The sequence below is a fragment of the Rhinichthys klamathensis genome, unplaced genomic scaffold (assembly GCF_029890125.1).
Source record: "Rhinichthys klamathensis goyatoka isolate OS25496 unplaced genomic scaffold, OSU_Roscu_1.1 h1tg000221l_1, whole genome shotgun sequence".
NCBI lineage: Eukaryota > Metazoa > Chordata > Actinopteri > Cypriniformes > Leuciscidae > Rhinichthys > Rhinichthys klamathensis.
The window spans coordinates 1,176,452-1,198,512 of NW_026606745.1; the positions used below are offsets into that span (position 1 = coordinate 1,176,452).

At 38.3% G+C, this 22,061-nt stretch overlaps 1 protein-coding gene across 5 annotated transcripts in view; it reads right to left on the reverse strand.

Moving 5' to 3' along the window:
• The window catches only part of ppp1r13bb (protein phosphatase 1, regulatory subunit 13Bb), a 67,883-nt gene that overhangs the window by 17,692 nt on the left and 28,130 nt on the right, over nt 1-22,061 (reverse strand). For 4 of the 5 annotated variants that reach the window (XM_056264441.1, XM_056264440.1, XM_056264442.1 and 1 more), the window contains 3 exons: nt 20,798-20,945; nt 15,299-15,418; nt 13,058-13,128 (listed from right to left, as the gene is read on the reverse strand). In XM_056264441.1, coding sequence (XP_056120416.1) covers nt 13,058-13,128; nt 15,299-15,418; nt 20,798-20,945 — 339 coding nt within the window. Of the gene's footprint in view, nt 1-5,896; nt 5,988-13,057; nt 13,129-15,298; nt 15,419-20,797; nt 20,946-22,061 lie in introns of those variants that run through there. The other variant, XM_056264443.1, reaches the window with a different exon arrangement.

The window sequence follows — 22,061 nt, forward strand, 5'->3', positions numbered from 1 at the left end:
AGTTTAAAAGAAAGTTAATTTATTTGAAACAGAAATCTTCTATAAAATTATAAATGTCTTTACTGTCACTTTTATTAAATTAAATGCGTCTTTGCTGAAATAAAATATATATTTTAAATATATAAATATATATATATATATTAAAAATATATAAACTTTTGAATGGTAGTGTATGTTGATGCATACATGTTTTGTCTTTCAAAACATTTATTACATGAGAAATGCCTTCTAACACTTTAAGGGTGGCAATCCATGCGCTAGACATTGGCCACCAGTGCCGAGTCCCTCAGCAACACACTGAAACAAAATGTCTCAGTTTGCAACAGGGAGACTTGTGCTTTCAATAGTAACCTCTTACTGACAACTTTCTACCCAACATAAGTTTAAAAACTCTGGAATTTAATGCTGTTCAATGATGCATCAATGTGGCAATCTATCAGCATTAATACTAACATTAACCTGCCTGAGCGCACAAATATGCACAGCATGAGAAAGATACTATGGTGATGTTTGTGGCTTGGTTTTGCCAGGTCACCTATAGCCCATGGCTACTTCTATTCTTAGCCAAGTTAATACCATGATCTATATCTATAATTCATGGGTAGTATTTTTTCCACTATGATGAGATGGTTAAATACTCATGTCTCACAATTTCTTGTTTTTGTTTATTTCTTCACTTTAAATCACTACGTGTGAAAACCGCAGGTTACATCACCAGTATTGTTACAGCAACATATAATTATAAAATGGATTAAGATAACAGTGGTTTTAGCAATAAGAGGTTAGAAAAAAATCCAGGAAAAAGACTGTTTAAACACAGTATCAACTGACAACATACAAAAGGGTTAGAACCAAAAGAACAACGTTACGACAAAATAGACATAACACCACATACAAACAAATATTTCACAACATGGAAAAGTACACTACTGTTCAAAAGTTTGGGGGCAGTAAGATTTTTTTTTTAAAGATGATAAATGTTTTTTCGAACTTGCTATTTAAAGAACTATTTTCAAAATTAATAATTAGAAGAAATGTTTCTTGAGCAGCAAATTAACATTTTAAACTGATTTCTGAAGGATCATATGACACTGAAGACTGGAGTAATGATGCTGAAAATATAAAATTACTAGAGGTGGGCATAGATTAATTTTTTTTATCTAGATTAATCTAGATTAATATTGAAATGAATCTAGATTAATCTAGATTAAAATGGCTCATTTGAATTCTCCCGAAGGCATTCAGAATATGTGTGCTACCCAAATAATGACTAAAAGTAAGTCTTTGAGAATAGTTTGCCTCGCGTAGGGATGTGCATTTCTGCCAAAAATGCCATTCAACAAACGAGGAGCAAAAGTCGAATATCGTGTAAAAAAAAAAAAAAAAAAAAAAACGCAATGACAGAAAGGGAGGCCAATTTCATCTTTAGCGATTTGTCATCAAACAAACTGTTTATTAATTGAACAAGTAACATGTTTTCGTCCTTCTTTTTAACATAGTAGGCTAATTGGAAGAAAAAAAACAATACGCACGACAGTCCGTTTTTGCATCGCCAATGCTCGTTAGATCAAAAAATAATGTCATCATATGTCATAATGATTTTATGTGAACCTGCCTTGTTACTGCAATAGCCTCATTTTTAAACAAATTAGTTTCAATCAATGTAAACTATTCGTGTGATTATGCCACTGCGCAATACACACACAATGTATTACCTGAATGAAATTAAATCAAATGTATCGTCCTGTGGAATCATTCATTCACAGACAGCTTACGAAGATGTTCAACTAATAAAGATCTTCATCGCTGGCAAAAATATGATGCATTTGCAGATTTGCATTCACTAGACTAGACTGTAGATCGGCCACTTCATCCAACGCTCTTGATGCTCTTAAATCTTCCTGTTTCGACTCCGAGTGTGAATTGAAAGCGCTTCAGACGATTCAGTGCGTGAGGAACTGAACAGATCAACTGATTTGCGAACCGATTTAGACAGATCATCTGACAACTTGTTTGATGAAGTCTTTGAACAGAATCGACTCAAAAGAGTGATTCATTTGTAAATGAGCATCGCTCATGCCCATACAAAGGACACAGCGCGCTTGGAATAAACTAATTTAACAACGTATTGCATTAAAATAAAGTAACGAGAGGAACGTCGCCCAACGTAACAAAGTCAAAGTACACCTTGTGTCCCTGACAGGAAAATACCCTACTGCGCGATCTGTGACAGTAGGCGCGGCGTCATACTACACATTAGAATTGTGCGAATATATAACGATATTCGAAAAAGCTATTTATGATCCCAATCCAACTTTGATTAACGGCGATATTTTTTTTTATCGCCCGATAAGAGTCTCACGTTAACGCAGCACGTTAACGCCAATAACGGTACAGCACTAAAAATTACATTTTTAAATATTTTAATATTAAAATAGTAGACAGTTATATAACTGTAAAACTGCTTCACAATATTATACATTTCATTTACAAAGTAAGAAGCAAACAAATGTCGAACAAATATCAAATAGCTTGAACGGGTTACTGTGTCACTGGAAGCGTCCTTTGATTGCAAATTTAGAAAGATTGTGCTCATGCTCTGTGTCTATAGGCCTATGTCACGAAAAAACTGAAGACCGGAAGTACGTCTTTTAGTAGGGATACGGCTCATCCGGTTAGCTCTTTACAATGGCGGAGTCCATAGATACCGCTGGACCAAAACAAGGTTGATTTCATACGAACTCACAGCTTCTACAGGAGCAAAAACCTTCGTTTCACAACCTCATAGCTCGTGGTCAGTCTACCTCGGATGGTTTAGACATTATGGCTGATAATCTAAATACTTATCGAGAAATACTGTTGACCGGAAGTTCTGAATCCCTACTCCGCATTACGGATATGAGGAAGTGTGACATAGGCCTATACAAAACTGTCCTTTCCATTCAACTAATGATTTGTGAAGAAAAAGAAAAGAAAAAAAAAGTGGCTTTTGTCTGGAGCCGAGGGCCCAATCAGGTCTGGATCAAATCAACTGTCATTTTAAATCAAAGTGAGAGATTGAACTTTTTCCCCCACTGCTACCACTTTGCTGCTAACAGGCTATATGTCAGATACACCAAGCAGCATTACAAACACCGGTTATGCCTATAGTTCAAATGTGTCTGAAGACACCAGCACAGAAACAACATTTCAATACTTCAAATGATCAACTTTCAAAGCAACTTTGCTTCACAACATCTTAGCTCAACACTTACCTATTTTTTTAAGTTCAGCTTCCCTCAGCACAAAATACTCACGACTTGACCAATAAATGACGCAGCTTTTCATGCAGTTCCCATAAACACGAGCTGCATGGCATATCTCCCAATTTCATTAAAGCTGAAATGATTTAATTCAGTTTGCAAGAGAGTGATACATGGCTTAAAGGCCAATTGTGTCATGCTCTGTTTACCCACACTGGTGACTCTGTATGACCACATCACATTGGTTGTAAAGAGCCTATTTCAATGTGGCGCAAGGAGCAATGTACAACAGACTGATTTGATTATCCGTTTCTGAAGTGGTTTTGGAGAGAAAAAAACTCCCCAGTCTCTTCTGCGGAGGGAGCTCTCGACCGCCCTCCAGTCAGACTGCATGGCATGATCCTTTTTACCAGATGCAGTTGTACAAATATGGCCGTGGATCTCTAGGGAAGTCTAAGAGATCATTCACCTGTGGGGTGAAACTCAATGCTTGTTAAAACAATAATCAGCCCTAAGGTAAATTAAAAAACGATAGCTATTTTAAGAGCAGACTACATCATTCCTGTGGCCAAGCTGAAGATTTCACTGCTAAGATCTTGCTCACTGCTTTCTTGCCTCGTACGTTTGAAGTAACAACAATTTCTGTTATGCAGTTTATTCAATACAAGACAAAGGAAGGAGGTCAGTGGGTAATAACTTGGACTCCAGGGCCTCGAGCTATAGATCATGTGCTACAGAACAACTACAGCATGCTTCTCCAAAGACTTCACATTCTGGAACAATGGATACATGGGACAGTCCAATTTCGTAAAAAGCCATTTCAGACATTTTGCTAACTTCAACCACAATGTGGTGGTTTGAGCCGCTTTCAATATACAGGTTATTGAAATCGCTTTTCACTTTCGCATTCGCAATCATGCATACTCTGTGCATAGGGAGCAGGACCGCACATTTTACAAGATAAGATGTTTGTCAATGACGCTCAGGATCTGTTGCGCACCAAATCCTCAGCCATCATTTTATCAGTCATCTCTCCTTACTCTCGTCACGTGTAATCGGACTCCTGCTGCACTGTGCTACGACTCTGCTGCTCGTGCTGTATGGAGCCGTTATACCTGTAGTATCTGTTGTCCAACTGAACTAAATGGTTTTTGTTTCTATAAAAATACAAAATGACAGAGGGGTTGGTGTCATGGTGGGCAGTTAATGTAAATGGTGTACAGACAAACACTGTGTAAAACCAGTAACACAGCAAGCCTACACATCGGCCCAAAATCCACCTTCTTAAAAACATGTCAGCAAACCAGAAAGTGCTAATTAATTGGCAAGCGTTGCTGCCGAGATATATATAAAAATATATATTGTCCCTATGCCCCAAACCTAAATTGCAGGACAAACTCTGGCATTAAATACTCCATCTCTGCAGGGCAGCATTTCTCAATCAAAGCAGCTTTGGATGTAACTTTAGATGTTGCCAAAGCTGGCTGGTGAAATAAAAGCTAAGCTCGCCTTCCAACAGAAATATAATTTTGATGATGTGCTGCACATCCAAGGAGTTTTATAACAAGTTGAGCAATATAAGTATACATCCTTCATCACTTCACAGAATGCACCCACATGGACAGCATGTTCAGCTGTGACTCTTGGCATGGAGGAGGCACACATATAATCCGCTTTCCACACTAAGATTTAGACCGACGCTCATTTATTGGCACTGGCCTGAAAGCTGTGCGGATCTTACAGAGGATGTAAAAGATGTTCAAGCAATGTTATGATAAGCTGTACATTAGAACACCAGGTCATTGACCCAATTAATCAGTTCGATTTTATTCTAATTTATTAGGGTATATTTCAGTTATAATGTAATTTTGGGAACCCTCTAAACATTGTACATTATGAAAATATTAGTAAAAAAGCTGCAGTATCCAAACTTTGTATTAAAACTGCTATTTAATATAAAATAATCAACATGACCACTTTGGATACAACATCTGCTACGTAAATAAAAGCTAACTTAATTCTGACACAAACTAACAAACGTTGGAGAACTTATGAAAATAAGCAGACAACTAACAAGCTTTTCATAATAAACCTGAAATCATGAAGTCGCATGCAAGTTCACATAACTGTTTCAGTGGAGGAAGAATAAGGTAGAAACTAAGAATAAAAGATCAAGAGACATTTTCAAAATAATTATATTCATGACGAAAAGCGAAGTGCTGGGGGAAATGAGTGAAGAAACAGCAAAACCTGGAACACGTGAAGCCCTGGAGAGAGTATCTGCCCACACACGCAAGAACAGCTTCAACTTTATAAAACATGATCTGCCCACACAGTTCAGCGTTCTGGAGCTCATAACTCTGCATGTGTGATGGACAGGCATGGTGTTCCTGTAAGCAGTGCCTCTAGTGCTATTAGATAGCATAGAGCAGTCTATTACCCATTTAATCTATCACAAAGAACACAATAAAAAGACAGACAGCTCTTATTACTTTCCAAGTACAATGGACCACACACAGACTGACAACAGCTGATTTAACCATTGAAAGGCATTAAGTCTATGCCTTTCAAGTCTATGAATGTTCAGAAATGTATTATTGAAAAGAGACTGCGTAGGATGGTCTTTTCTGCATGGAGAGCAGAGGCAGCCTTACCTTTTAGACTCTCCCTTGGGACACAAAGTCAGTCACGAGCTGTGTAGATGAACGAAGTGTGCAGGAATGGGGTGATGGGATGAACAAGAAGAGAGGAATGACAAAAAGGACTGAAAGTCCCAGCATGCACTGACACCCTCCACTGCAGACAGGGCCACGGTGACCCTCTGAAACGCCACACGGTAGAAAGGAAACTCTCAGAAAGAGCAAAAGACAACAGATGGAGTGACAGTGATAGGAAATGAGAGAGAGAGTGGGCCACCCACTATTTCATAAGGGGGGAAATGTGGCCACACATTCAGGGATTTACCATGCTGTGAACACTGGGCGTGGTGTTCTGTGTGTGAGGGGGAGAGGGAGAGAGGGAGAGAGGGAGAGAGGGAGAGAGGGAGAGAGGGAGAGAGGGAGAGAGGGAGAGAGGGAGGGAGGGAGGGAGAGAGGGAGGGAGAGGGAGAGGGAGAGGGAGAGGGAGAGGGAGAGGGAGAGGGAGAGGGAGAGAGAGAGAGAGAGAGAGAGAGAGAGAGAGAGAGAGAGAGAGAGAGAGAGAGAGAGAGAGAGAGAGAGAGAGAGACATCTTCAGAGAAACAGAAGTCGAATCAGAGAAAACAGCCCTGCTGTAAAAACCAGGGGGATGATCCTCTTAAAAGCGGTTATGTCATGAAATGGGGGTAAATCCACAAAATAATAAAGACGTAACGGGAGAATAACAATACAGCTGAACGTGTTATGAGGTTTCAAAGAATTTCACTCTCACTCTCCTCCATTTTCATATCGCCCTATCGTCAGCCTGTGAGATCGGCGATACACGATATTAACGTGAGGGGGGCTGGGCTTACTTATTTGATTATTAACTTGCTTATTTACTCATTAATTTGTTTTATTACTTCGTTTTATATATGAGAATATTTTTCTCTTTTGCTAGAAAAGGTGGAGTGTTTATAGGCTACATTATAGGCTAAATCAGGTTATTTCCCGGTATAGTGAGGTAAAAAAAAGATCCTAATCATTTTTGTATCTGACTCTGAGTATTTCAACATGTCACTGTCAGCGGGAAATTTACGGTCACACATTATCCTCTCATGCCGTTACAGATGCAGCATTTTGACTGTACTTCTGCACGAGATGAGAACACGTTTTAATAATTTCTTGGGTCAAGTACCTTGCGATATATGTCCTCCTACCAGTGCTCTCTGGCTGAATTTACACAGCAGGTCTTGATGCCCAAATCCGATTTTCTGACTATATCTGAGAAAATCGGAATGCATACGTTTTTTTTCCTGCTTACACCGGTCATATACGATCTGTGCCACAAGAGAGGAAAAAATCGGATTTGGGTCACTTGAACCATGCAGTGAAATGGGGCCTCTCTGTCTGGATGCACTTCACATATGCGCACTTCAATAAACCCAAAGAACACGGGCTAATGTGTTTTAAATGCTGGGAGAAATCAGAGTAAGGGGCAAAAGTCGATCGGTTTATACTTAAACTTATGCCTTGACTCCAAACAAGGAAAACAGGTTAATGCGTTTACATGATCACATGCATTGTTAGTGTATTCAACATAATCGGGTTAAAAACGTGAACATTTCCTGAAAAATTCCTCATTCCCTGAAAGTGAAAGCAGAAAAGGACTGAGCTTTCGGCATTTGTCGCTGCATTAACGCCGCATTCTCTCAGACGCAGAGACGACGATTGATATAACGGTATAGCAACTATCTTAATTTACTGGCTTAACATTTCTCTTGTGGACCTACATTAATGACAGTGAAAAAAATTAGAAGAATATTTCTTGTTAAACAAGTGTTTGAAGCTGCTGATTTTCACAGATGGCAGAGTTGTGCTGTGTTCGTGAACTAAAGACTGTTATTATGCCTATATCATTTTAGTGATATTATTATCACTATTTCAATATTTCGATATTATTTTGTTAATGTGCTATGGAAACAAAATACTGATGACCAACAATGCCGTTTTCATCTTGGATCTGTATAAGAATGATGCGTCTGTTAAAACAAGCACTCTTGACAATTTGTGAATGGATCACCTTGCAATTCAATTTTGATGTGGGATGTAGTTTTTTATTCTGTTTTAAAAACATTTTCTTAGAGGAGTCCTCATACGTGATGGTAGAGATCCACTTTTGCGACACGACAGTCGCGTGTTGTCGCAACGCCTCCCCACATTTGTACTTTGATGGGCGTTCCTCAAGTTTACCGCTATGGGCGTGGTTTTGAGCCAGCGGCCAGTCTAAAACAGAGCACCTGCGAGAGACTTCCCCCCTTCTCCATTTGCTCTACTTCTATTGGATAGACGCGGTGCGTTCAACGGAATTAATTTGCATAAAGATGGGCATCGGCCAGCTTTTGATGCGCATTATTTTTCCAAATGAAGCGCCGCCTTCCCGGGATGCTTTGCGGGCACGTTAAAGTCGCGTGACGTCACCCATAGGAATAAAGCGGAGGGCGGCGCGACAGAAGTATCGCACGGACAAGTGGATCCGCACCCTTACGGTGCTGATCCACTTGTCCGTGCGACATTTCTGTCGCGCCGCGCTCCGCTTTATTCCTATGGGTGACGTCACGCGACTGGCCGATGCCCATCTTTATGCAAATGAAGTCCGTTGAACGCGACACGTCTATCCAATAGAAATAGAGCATATGGAGACGGAGGGAAGTCTCTCGCAGGTGCTCTGTTCTAATAGGCAACATTTCCCGCTCGGCCAAAACCACGCCCATAGCGGCAAACAGAGGAACGCCCATCAACGTACAAATGTAGGGAGGCGTCGCGACACCACGCGACAGTCGTGTCGGACAAGTGGATCAGCAGCGTCAAGCCGCCTTTCCACTGCACACGACAAACGACAGCCGTTGGACCGGAAGTCATTAATTTCCAATGCGTCGTACGGGAGCTGCGGGGAGTTCCGATCATATGCGTATGCGGAAAATTCGTATCCGATTTGAGCTTTGGATCTGTTGAAATATCTGAACTTCTGCGGCTAGACCGTATGCGACCGGCCGACAGTATGTGATGTATTCTAAACAAAACTATAGAGCTGGTAAGTCCCGCCCCTTCCGCTTACCCCGCTGGACCTCTAGGTTGAAAAATCGTCAATGCAAGTGAATGAGAGAAAATAATTATTTTCTAATCCCGTTTGAATTTTGCAATGAATGTGAACATATGTTGTCTGTGATTTTTTTATATAAATTTTCGTGTAAAGAATGCTACATTTTAGCGGGTAGAATTTTCATACGGTTAGACTTTGTGTGAGAGCACTTTGTGGACTACAACTCTTCGCTGCTTTCGACGCGTTTGATATACGTCACCACCACTAGCACACGGATCCCGCTAAACATGCCTTTGTTTGAATGGTGACATTTGGGTACAAAACACATAGGCATCTCGATCTAATTCCTTAGATTATCGCACCGTGATTTGTGGAGGGAAAATGTGTTATGCGGTGACGTCACATATGCGACGTGTAGTCTTTCTCGTTATGTCTATTCCACAACTGCTAGCCAAAGAATCATACAATATACTGTCAAACTCGTTACATGAGAAATTATATAAAAAATTCACAGACGACATATGTTCACATTCATGGCACAATTCAAACGGGATCAGAAAATAATTTTTTTCTCTCATTCACTTGCATTGACGCTTTTTCAACCTAGAGGTCCACTTGGAGTTTTACGGATGGGCGAGACTTACCAGCTCTATGAGCGTGAGGCTAGAATTACCAATATTTCAACTCTTTAATGTTATTCTGTAAATGCTATTTCTGTAAAATGTCGGTTATTAATAATTATGGCAGAAAAAAAATATTTTATAATTATTAAATCAATATTTATATTGATTAGCTCTGTAAAACCTATTGTTTTTATTGTAGATGTATTGAGGGTCATTTGTTTTGTGTGGATATATTCATGCATGCATTACATTCATCATTCATTTTACCATTGTGAATAGCCGAGGGTAACGGTTGCTTCACGACCAATTTCAAAGTTCCGTGCGACTGACACTAGGGGGCGAAATGCGACAATCGTATGCGAATGTCGTGTGCAGTGGAAAGGCGGCTTTAGGCTATGTGGTGATGTCGTTGTAGTTTCATTGTAGTTCCTAATATTAATTTAACAATACTAGCTTTATAATAATAATAATAATAATTTAATACATTAATGGTAAAAATTATCGTATTGATATTGTCAAAGGCATCTGCCATCAGCGATATCTCTGACTATCGTTGATAGATGATACTATCGTCTATCGCACAACCCTAATACACACGTGCTGATTCAGCAACATGACACATTTGTGTATATACACACACAAATGTCGTGCTGCTGAATCAGCACAGTGTCTGTGTACCAGAGATGACTTGCCTTGAATCCTGGACAGGGAGAGATATTACTTTAAGTACAGGGATGGGCTGCTTTAGGATTGTTCATGTTTAGAAGTAAGATGAGGCCGGGGGGAGAAATCAGATTAAACGACCTCAAAAAAAGCAGCTGTTCTGAAATATGCCAGGAGTTTTGTCTTAGCTGTTCTGAGGGTGGACAACAGGATAAATAAGAATTATTTGAGGTTAGCTGTGCATCATAGGTACTATAAAAAAAAAAAATGGCCAAGTTTTGAATTTCTGCTCTCAAAGAAGTCACTACCAAATCAATAGGCTTCACCAAACTTGAACTTCCTTTAAATATCCCTATGCGAATTTGGTGTGAAGTAAATACTGGGAGTCCATCAGGTGAAATTCTTCACTGTGCCGATTGCCTTTGTAATAGTGTTAATTTTGTTGTAAAAACGATGACGAAAAATGTTCGCCAATGAGCTTTTTTTTCCCCATGACTAAGATGAGACTATGCTTCAGGAGCTCCAGACAAACAATGACACTCAAACGCAGTGTTACTCACGTGTGGACCCGAATCAAAGCAACCTCCGCATCGGTTTTCAGGCCTTCCCGCTTCGCTCTCTCCAGCGCTGGACACCGTTTCTAATATTATTAACACGGGTCCTAAAGCTCTTGCCCAGACATAACCCTTTATTTTCCAATGATTTCTTCTGAGCTTTTCTCTTTTGTATTGTGTCTCATATCTATTTCTGCAGTCTTTCTTCAGTTTAAATCTCCCTCTTGCTCGTTCTCTCTAATGCTGATTGGCTACACGTTTGTTGTTGTGTCGGTCCGACTAACTTCCAAACAGCATATTTCAAAAACGACTTACCCCACTTTTAAAAGGATACATTTTCTATCCGGTGTGTTACATTTGCGATGATCTACATTTGAGCTATTCTTGCTGCGATCAAACCTTCTCTGTAATAAATCCAAACAAGGATCACAACTATATTGTTTGGACTGTCGTTGCGGAATAAATGCACTTGCAACCTCTGTGTGACTGTACAAAATCTTTTTTTGCTGATGTTTTAATAGAAACACATTAAATGTAATTTGGAATTACTTTTAGGAATTTCATGTTTTTTTTTTTTTACAGTTTTCATAATGTAGACGGAGAGTGTTAAATAATGATAAATATACTATAGTAAATAAGTACACTAGATGAGGTAAAAATAAACCATGCGTATGAGTGCTCTTATAGGTGAAAGTGCAATAATTCTGATGAAATGTAAAAATAATTTCTCAAATAACAACAATCGTTGTGATAATAATTTTGAGCAAAATAATCGTTATTATCAGTTTAACCATTATGCAGCATGATGAAATTGTGACTAAGTTTTCAGTGACTAAAACTCCCAGATATTTAGTCGACTAAAACTTGACTAAACAAAAAGAGGACAAGGTTGACTAAACATGATAACAAAAAAAAAGTACTAAAAAGTACAAACATACTAAGACCAAGACAAAATAAAAAAATTGCTGACAAAATTAACACGATTTTGAAATGACAGAAATTTCGCCAAGATATGGATATTTAATCATTTACTAACACTCATGCCATCCCAGATGTATATGATTTTTTCTTCAAATGAACACAAATGAAAATGTTTCGAAAAATAATCCTGTTCTGTGAGTCCTTGTAATGTAAATGCAGGGTGCCAATAAATGTGACGCTTCAAAAACCACACAAAGAAAACACGACAGTAATTCACAAGACCAAAGTTGATGAATCAATGTCTTCAGAAGTGAAATTATTAAGAAAAACACTCATTTAAATACTAATGAACTTTTACTATAAACCATTGCTTCTGACCAACTGTTTCATGAGATCACGCTTGACAAAAACTTGTGCGAGATATCTCTTCCAGGTCAACTATAATGGCAGAGCAATTCTCATTCTGTCCTCACCCTCTGTTTCCTCTGAACAGATGGCAAATTAATCATCAGTTGTCAAACTAAACCATTTAATCAAATTATACAGAGAACTTGCAGGATCATGGGCCAAGATAGCCAAATTCCATATAAATTAACCCTCTTGAATCCACTCAAACACAAACAGAGAGTGAAAGTGGGAGTCATATGGGTACCTGACAAGACAGGCAGACAGAGGTGTTGTGTAACAGTCCCTACAGGAAGGCAGCACCTGTCAGAAAAAAGTGTGTGCTAAGCACCGTAGTGGTGAGACTTCATGCCTGGTTGGCAACAGCATCACTAATCAGCTCCCTCGCCAACCAACTACCTGTGCCATCGTTCCATCTCTGAAGATCGAGGCGACTATGGAAAAAAGCATGCCCCCATAAATGCTTGCTTTTTCTCATTCCATACACTGGTGGTCTACAGTTATCTTTCTCCCTGAAGGTGGAATTAGTTCCACTTCCTGGAGCCTGGCTTTTCCCCTGTTGGAATCTGGGCCAGATGGTTGGAGGAGACGAGCGCAGTGGACTACTCTTTGCAGGAAGCACACAAAAAGAATGAGTGATGTGACAAATGCTAATATGAAAAAAAATGTTGAGTGAATCTGGTACGTGACAGGTCTGGCTGCGTTTGGCTCGGGTTAAGAGAGAAAGACTGAATAACGTGACGTGATTGAAACGCTTCAGTACTGAAGAGTGTCAACTTCAGCCAGAACTTTGCAGCTGCTACTTTGCATTACAGTAAGCAGAAAAGCATAAGATGGAATTCAACCCCCCAGGATGCATTTGGAATAACCACAATGCTAAGATTAGAAAAAAAAAGGCACACATTTTGATGAGGATGTGATATGAACTAACCCCATTCTCGTTGTGCATGTCTGAGCTGCTTCCTCCTCTCCTGCTGGGCTGCTCCTGAGACTGCTGGCTCCCTAAGAGTGGAGAAATATAATACAGCAAGTCCATCAAAAAAAGAAAAAAAAGAAAAGCACATTCAATTGTGAAACACAATCATGAATGAACACAAAAAAGCATCTAAATATACATTGTGGAATTTTAACAAGCAAAACATGGTTGGCTGAACAAGACTGTGACTGTGGAGGAAAAGTTTAAAGGCCTGTTTGTTATTGCCATGTGACACAGGGAACAGAGCTTGTGCTTTCAGTGGATTACTGCCTCTCTTTCCCTCCCACACACAGGGGTTTCAGGTTTATGCCGTAATCCATGTGGACGCTCACTACAAGCTAATCCTGCCTATGGTGATAGGAAAAAAACTCACTGGGATGTGAACAAAAAGACTAAAAACAAACAGATGATAGGATAAAGAAAGAGACAAAGAAAGACTTTAGCACTGTTAACACTGATCACGTACATGTGGGAGCATTACACTATGTTCAGGGATAATGCAAGCAACCGGTCTGTCCATGGTGAGATCTCATTGATCATCCTGATATACAAAACTGTACAATAAAGTGACGACAAGTCAGTTTTATCTGTCTAGTATACTGTGTGAAAATAGCTTTTCATAAAATCACTTCAGAGGTTTTTCCCACTTAGAGTCTGTAACATCTGAATATACACTACTGTTCAAAAGTGTGAGAAAATAATGCAGAAATTAAGGATTAAACTGATTAAAAGTGACAGTAAATACATATAAAATGTTACAAAAGATTTATATTTCAAATAAATTATGTTCTTTTGAACTATTTCCATCAAAGAATCCTGAAAAAGTCTATAAAAATAGGTTTCCACAAAAGTATTAAAGCAGAACAATTGTTTTCAACATTGATAAAAAAAAAAAAGAAGTTTCTTGAGCACCAAATCAGCATATTAGAATAATTTCTAAAGGATCATGTCACACTGAAGACTGGAGAAATGCATGGCTGCTGAAAATTCAGCTTTGCCATCACAGGAATATATTACACTTTAAAATATATTAAAATAGAAAATTATTTTAGTTTAATGGATTTATTTTATTTGTAATAATATTTCACAATATTACTCTTACTGTATTACTGATCAAATAAATGCAACCTTGGCGAGCATAAGAGACTTCTTTCAAAAACAAAAACTCTTACCAAACCTTTTGAACGGTAGTGCATCTATGCAATATATATATTAGCACGTTTGAAATTCACACAAGAATTTCCATTGTTAAAAATGCTTGCCATAATAGCAAGCAATTTTCATAAGAATTGTAACTCCAATGAAATTATAACATGTAACAAAATGTCCCTTACATTTACAAGAAAAGAAATTATTCAGGTTACTATGTTAAATGTGTGTGTTCGTGCAGCACTTTCTAACTCTCTTCTTTTTTAAATTTACTATAATTTAGTGATTTAATGTGTCTTTCTGCTTTAAAATTGTGGACATTTTCTTTTAATAAAATATTACTATATTTTGAAAGTATAAATGTATTTATAATTTAATGTACAACAGCATTAGCCTGGCTCCGCCCTCCTACGTACCTCCGCTCAATTTTCATTTTCCTTCAGTACTAGGTCTGGGATTGTGGTGTATTCTTTGGTTTTCTCCGGTCAATTTTTTACTGGGCCAATCAGCGAACAGAGGGAGTGGCTGAGAACAATGACGTTCGATCCATTCGTACATCTATTTTGGTAAAATGTTCACTATTTCACAACTAAGTCACCGATAGCAAGCTGTGCTTGAACACAGTGAATGTGTGTTTGCACCTGTCTAGTAAAGGCAAGGTGCTTGATTATATAACCAGTAATATATAACTTAACCATGCAGTTATGCTGCCTGTTTGTTCATTTCATCAATATTTCTTCATCTTAAATATGGTATTTGATATTATTTTATTGTGATAGACTTCCCAAGTCATTTTGCCTTGCTCAGTGTTGTTTGAAGGCACTGACACTTGCAAAGCTACTTTGATTCATTTTGTGAATAGCACAACAGAGTCGAATCATGAACAGAACCCGGCCTTGTTTGGCCAGGATGTGCTTGTCTCTTTCTTTCACATGTTAGAGGCCACTGAAAAGGGAATGAAAAACATTCTGCCACTGTCAGCCAATGAGAAGAAAGCGGTGGTGGGCAGGACGTGGCCTATAACCAGTCAAGAGGGAGTGTTCTCACCCTGATCGCTGCTTTCTGTGGGCGAGTCTTCGTGGCGCAGGTAGAACTTCACCTCCTGCTTTCTGGGGCCCCACTTCTGCAAGTGCTCATACATCATGTGGTCAAAGGGGATGGGTCGCTCTGGAGAGGGAAAAACATAAGAGACAGCGCATTAAAACAACAAACCATGCACTCTGATATTAGAAAGGTCATAAATATCATGTTTTGTTCCTCGGGGAAAAAAGCTGGTAAAAAGACGGAGGGGTAGTGTGTTCACATGAGAGCAGGAGCGAGACACTCATGCTGAGGAGAGTGTTATTCCAATGTTACTCACTTCAAGCCACACCTTAGAGGAGAACAGAGGAACAGACACAGTGGGATCAAGAGAACTAGGAAATTGAATCAAACGTGGCATCCAGCCAGAGGAATGTGGCGGGGCTGGGTGGGCAACAGAGACATAAATGGGGAAAAACAACATTTTGGACATTGCTAACAGGTGGAGGGACATCTGGAAGCCTGGCAGCCACCCAGAGGGGGATGGGATAAAACTACACACAATAATAGAAGAAAGTATGAAAGTGGAGAATATAAGAAAAGCACACAGGGACGTTTACAAAAAAAGTGAGAGCAGGCCAATTTAACCTTCTAAGAAACCTAGAGTCAAAAGCTTTAGTTAAATACCCCAAACAACACAAGGACATTAAACTCCTCATATGAGCAAAGTATTATACCTATTCAGTTTGACTACCAGCTTTTTAGGACAGGAAAGGTTTATAACTAGATTTTCCGAAGAAAAAGGTGCTGACCAATGTAAAAGTCACAGCCATGATTGCTAGGATGCTGCGGGTGGCCGTCATGGTTTTTCCAAAACAGTTGCTAATTCTTACCCAGTGTTCTGGTTTGTTGCTAGGTTGTTGCTAGGCGGCTGCTTGATAGTCTAGGTCAAAAGAGACCACTCCCATATAAGTCTACATCATATTTTTGCCCCTGGATTTGTGTTTGGGTTCTTTATGCATAATAATATTTATAATTCAAGAATATTTAGTTTATTGTTATACTTTAAAAATTATTTTGTTAAAGGGTTAGATCAGCAAGAAAAAAGAAAGAAAACTCAGTCATGTTAGCTTACTCTGAAGTTGTTCCAAGCCTGTATGAATTTCGTTCAACTTCTAAACACACATCAACATATTTGGTAACACTTTATAATAACTGCATGCTATTAATCATTAGTTAAGCATTAGTAAACAGTTAATTAATCATTTATAAAGCATTGGTAGACATTAACAAGCAGTTTATAAATACAGCTATAAATGCTTTATTCTTGATTTAAAAGCATATCTATAATGTGTTTAATAATTGTATATTCATACTTTATTAATGATCAATTTATCATTTCTAAATGAAGTGTTGCATTATTTATAAACCAGTTATTTAAGAGTTGTCAGTGGTTCATAAGATTACTTAGAAAGTGTAAGTAAATTATTAATAAACTATTTAAATGTACATTCATACGTTTTATTATTCAGACATACACTCACCTAAAGGATTATTAGGAACACCATTTCAATTTCTCATTAATGCAATTATCTAATCAACCAAACACATGGTAGTTGATTCAATGCATTTAGGGGTGTGGTCCTGGTCAAGACAATCTCCTGAACTCCAAACTGAATGTCAGAATGGGAAAGAAAGGTGATTTAAGCAATTTTGAGCGTGGCATGGTTGTTGGTGCCAGACGGGCCGGTCTGAGTATTTCACAATCTGCTCAGTTACTGGGATTTTCACGCACAACCATTTCTAGGGTTTACAAAGAATGGTGTGAAAAGGGAAAAACATCCAGTATGCGGCAGTCCAGTGGGCGAAAATGCCTTGTTGATGCTAGAGGTCAGAGGAGAATGGGCCGACTGATTCAAGCTGATAGAAGAGCAACTTTGACTGAAATAACCACTCGTTACAACCGAGGTATGCAGCAAAGCATTTGTGAAGCCACAACACGCACAACCTTGAGGCGGATGGGCTACAACAGCAGAAGACCCCACCGGGTACCACTCATCTCCTCTACAAATAGGAAAAAGAGGCTACAATTTGCAAGAGCTCACCAAAATTGGACAGTTGAAGACTGGAAAAATGTTGCCTGGTCTGATGAGTCTCGATTTCTGTTGAGACATTCAGATGGTAGAGTCAGAATTTGGCGTAAACAGAATGAGAACATGGATCCATCATGCCTTGTTACCACTGTGCAGGCTGGTGGTGGTGGTGTAATTGTGTGGGGGAAGGTTTTCTTGGCACACTTTAGGCCCCTTAGTGCCATTTGGGCATCGTTTAAGTCAAGTCAAGTCATCTTCATTTATATAGCGCTTTTAACAATGGGGATTGTTTCAAAGCAGCTTTACAGAGATAAACATACAATTTACGGTAACAGAGATTGTTTTGGCTTTATAGCGATTTTGAATAATGTTATTTCCAGCTAAAGTTGGTTTTGATTGATTCACTTCCAGCAAAATTATCATTTGTTATTACATTAGGGGCCACTATGACGACGGCGTTCTCTCTAAACAGACTTTAAATGCCACGGCCTACCTGAGCATTGTTTCTGACCATGTCCATCCCTTTATGGCCACCATGTACCCATCCTCTGATGGCTACTTCCAGCAGGATAATGCACCATGTCACAAAGCTCGAATCATTTCAAATTAATTTCTTGAACATGACAATGAGTTCACTGTACTAAAATGGCCCCCACAGTCACCAGATCTCAACCCAATAGAGCATTTTAGGGATGTGGTGGAACGGGAGCTTCGTGACCTGGATGTGCATCCCACAAATCTCCATCAACTGCAAGATGCTATCCTATCAATATGGGCCAACATTTCTAAAGAATATTTTCAGCACCTTGTTGAATCAATGCCATGTAGAATTAAGGCAGTTCTGAAGGCGAAAGGGGGTCAAACACAGTATTAGTATGGTGTTCCTAATAATCCTTTAGGTGAGTGTATAGTAATAGTTACTTAGTGTGTTAATAAATGCTTTGTTAACATGTATTTATACTGTAATTCAGGGTTAATTCAGGTAGTTATAAAGCATTTAGTAGTGTCAGTTAACTATTTTTGTGAGCTTATCTAAAGTGAGGACTATTTATGCCTTGTAAAGCATTTACAAAGGAGATTTAAAGGCTGTTAAATATTTCTATGTTCTGTATCACTGTGTTGTGTTTGTTTAATTTTTCTGTTTAGAAGAGAACTGAATCTTTAAATCTCCTTTATAAATGCTTTACAAGGCATGAATAGGCCTCACTTTAGATGAGCTCACAAAAATAGTTAACTGACCACTACTAAATGCTTTAGAACTACCTGAATTTCCTGAATTTCCTTACACTTTCTAAGTGATCTTATGAACCACTGAGGACTCTTGAATAACTGTAAATAATGCAATACTTCATTTAGAAATGATTAATTAATCATAAACAAAGTATAAAAATACAACTATTAAACACATTATAGATATGCTTATAAATCAAGAAAAAAAGCATTTATAGCTGTATTTATAAACTGCTTGTTAATGTCTATTAATGCTTTAGAAATTATGAATTAATTGTTTACTCATGCTTAACTAATGATTAATAGCGTGCAGTTATTATAAAGTGTTACCACATATGGTTAAATGAAACCTGAGAGATCATTCTGTCCTTCCATCAAAAAGTCCACGTAACCAAAACTGATGCAAAATATTTCATAAAGACATTGTAAACAATCCATTTGAATCAAGTGGTTTCATTTAAGTCTTCTGAAGAGACACTTTATGTATGTGACTAAAAGGTTAAATAAAAACTGCTCTTCATATAGGAGCACATCAAATATGGAAGCTCAACCATGCAAACACGTGATAAACAATGTGGTTGAGCATTGGTTTGTTATATTTGATGTATTCTCTATGTATGCGCATAAATCAATGGTTATTTGTGAATAAAATCCTAAAGACAAATTAAATCACTCAATTCATATGGATTACTTTTACAATGTCTCTTTATTAACTTTCGGAAGCATCAAAGTTTTGGTTGTGTGGACTTGCAGATAAACAAAAGTCTTACTATGACTTGCCTAAATAAACTCCTAAATTCCTAATTAGTGTTTATTAATAATTATTAAGTGTTAGTTAGGTATTGCGCAGGATTAAGGGATGTAGAATATGGTAATGTAGAATAAGGCATTATCATGTGCTTTATAAGTACTAATAAACAGCCAATATCCTAGTAATATGCATGCTAATAAGCAACTAGTTAAAGGGATAGTTCACCCAATAATGAAAATTCTGTCAGTAATTACTCACCTTCATCTTTGGAACACAAATTAAGATATTTTTGATTAAATCTGAGAGCTGTCTCACTCCTCCATAGGCTTCTAAGGGATTGAAACTTGCCGGACCAGAAAAGTTATTAAAGACATCTTTAAAATAGTCCGAGTGACTACAGTGGCTCAATCTTAAGTTTATCAAGCGACTTAGAATACTTTTTGTGCGCAAAAACAAAAGAAAAATAACGACTTTATTCAACTATTCAATTCCTTCTCTGTGGGGAGAGTATTTTTAATCAACAATATCTTAATTTGTGTTCCGAAGATGAACGCAAGTCTTACAGGGTTGGAACGACATGAGGGTGAGTAATTACTGACAGAATTTTTAATTTTTGGGGTGAACTATCCCTTTAATAGTGAGAATTGGACCCTAAACTAAAGTGTTACCCAGAATTTTTATTTTAATGTGAAAAACTTATTTAATTGTATTAATTATCAATTCATTATGCCAAATAAATACAACCTATCAATAACTACTGATATTCCAAAATACTTATTTTGAGATATAAAAATTTTATAGAAAATCCTGGACAGCTGATAACCACCGAAAAAATTTGGTGAGGCAAAATATCCACTTAGTATCCAGACAGTAATGATGCATCATATGCGATCCATCACCAGCTGTAAAATAACTGGGCTCATCACGATTTCAATGACAGATGCACTGTCAAGATGAAAGGACACAGTGCTGATGGAAGGGCTTTTGAAAGGAGGCTCCCTGAGCAAATATAACATTTCTGCCACACAGCTGTTTATACAAATCACTATCATCAAGAGAAAATGGAAAAATGAAGGGAAAAAACATGCACACAGCTGTCAGAACAGAAGTAGCAGTTATGTCTGAAAGGACTAAGTGAGTGTTTTTCCTTTGCTGCCAGATTCCTCAAAATACTGAGCATGTGCGTCTTTGTGAGAGTAAAAGCACTAAATGTTTTTTACTGAAAGAAATGGTTAGGGTGGGAAGGTGAGAAAACAAGAGGCTATTGGAGTCTGTAGAAATGATTTCAAGTAAAGCTGAGTGCTTCCCATTGTCAATATTTTTCACCATTTAATTTAAGAAATGTCAATGAAAGACAAACTTATATCCTCCAACAGTCATTGCTGGGAAATACCCTGCATTTACTTGCTACAAATGGCTAAGGACAAGAGGGAGGGACTCAAAGAAACTCACCATTTCCACGCCATACTTCAGCCAGGTGGCAGCCGCTTTCTCCCGGTTCCTTACAGAACTCCACCACATCACGACAAGTTGTCTCCGGAGTGATGGGCACCTCCGTCAGGGCCTGCTCCCCATCACTCAAATACACCGTTAAAATCATCTAGAAGAAAAAAAGAGAAAGAGAATCTTTTGAATATTTCATACCCAAGAGAGAAAGGCAGGGATTCCCACTGAGCCATAGGACCACTAGGGGGCAGTGCCATTGCTCAAACAACTTAAATAACATTAGTCATTAAGAACCTTATACCTCTTGAGAAGTTGCATATGGGAAGATATACCACAAAAATACAGCACATTGAGTCCAGAGTCTGTTAATGGAGATTTCTAGCACCTCCCCTCAGCTATAACTCCCTCTGATAGAGGGAAACGCCTGGGCCTGTTAGCTTGACAGTGACTGACAGGTGTGGTGGGCTGATTAGTGCTGCTGTAAGTGAAGTGTGACAGGTGGATGGTTTGGTGCAAAATAAGAGAGACTCTAGAGAGACCCGTTAGAATAGATTCATTTATTTTATTTATTTATTTATTATGCTACATATGACATTATCTGTATATGTTTTTATTCAAATGTATATATATATATATATTATGTTAATGATTTGCATCATTGTCTTACACAGTCATGCTAATAAAGCTTATTTGAAATTGAAAAATTGAGAGAGAGCAAGCAAGAAAAGCAGAAAGGCAGATCAAGAAAGTGGATGATATTGACATTACCTCCCAATTGTGGAGATGAGGTCATGATCATCTACTACTCTACTGTCTGCAATATAGTACTGCACTGCCATTTTGGCAGAGAGCAGATGACAGATTCATATCATCATCCATCAAGAAAACATCCCGACTGGTCACAACAGAGGTCTGCGATATGGCCAGTATCTCACACACATGACATTTCTCAAGATAGACAAAAGGGCATGAGGTTTACGTGGCTGGGGAAACATTTATATATCGGTTATATAAGACTAAAGTATCGCAATACCTGACATAACTCCAAATGAGAAGTAAGTCTGACCTTTGTGTGGTGCAGAGTCATAAGAGAGGATTGAGTATGTCCAAGACAACTTGATAAATGGGTGTTTCTTCAACTATGGGCACTTTTGGCCCTGAGGACTTAAAGCAGTGAGAGTGTAAATAGTGTTTTAGGAGTTTACTTTATTGCATTTGCCACCGTCCAAGGTCCAAAAGTGTATGTACAAGCACATATGTCAGAGCATAA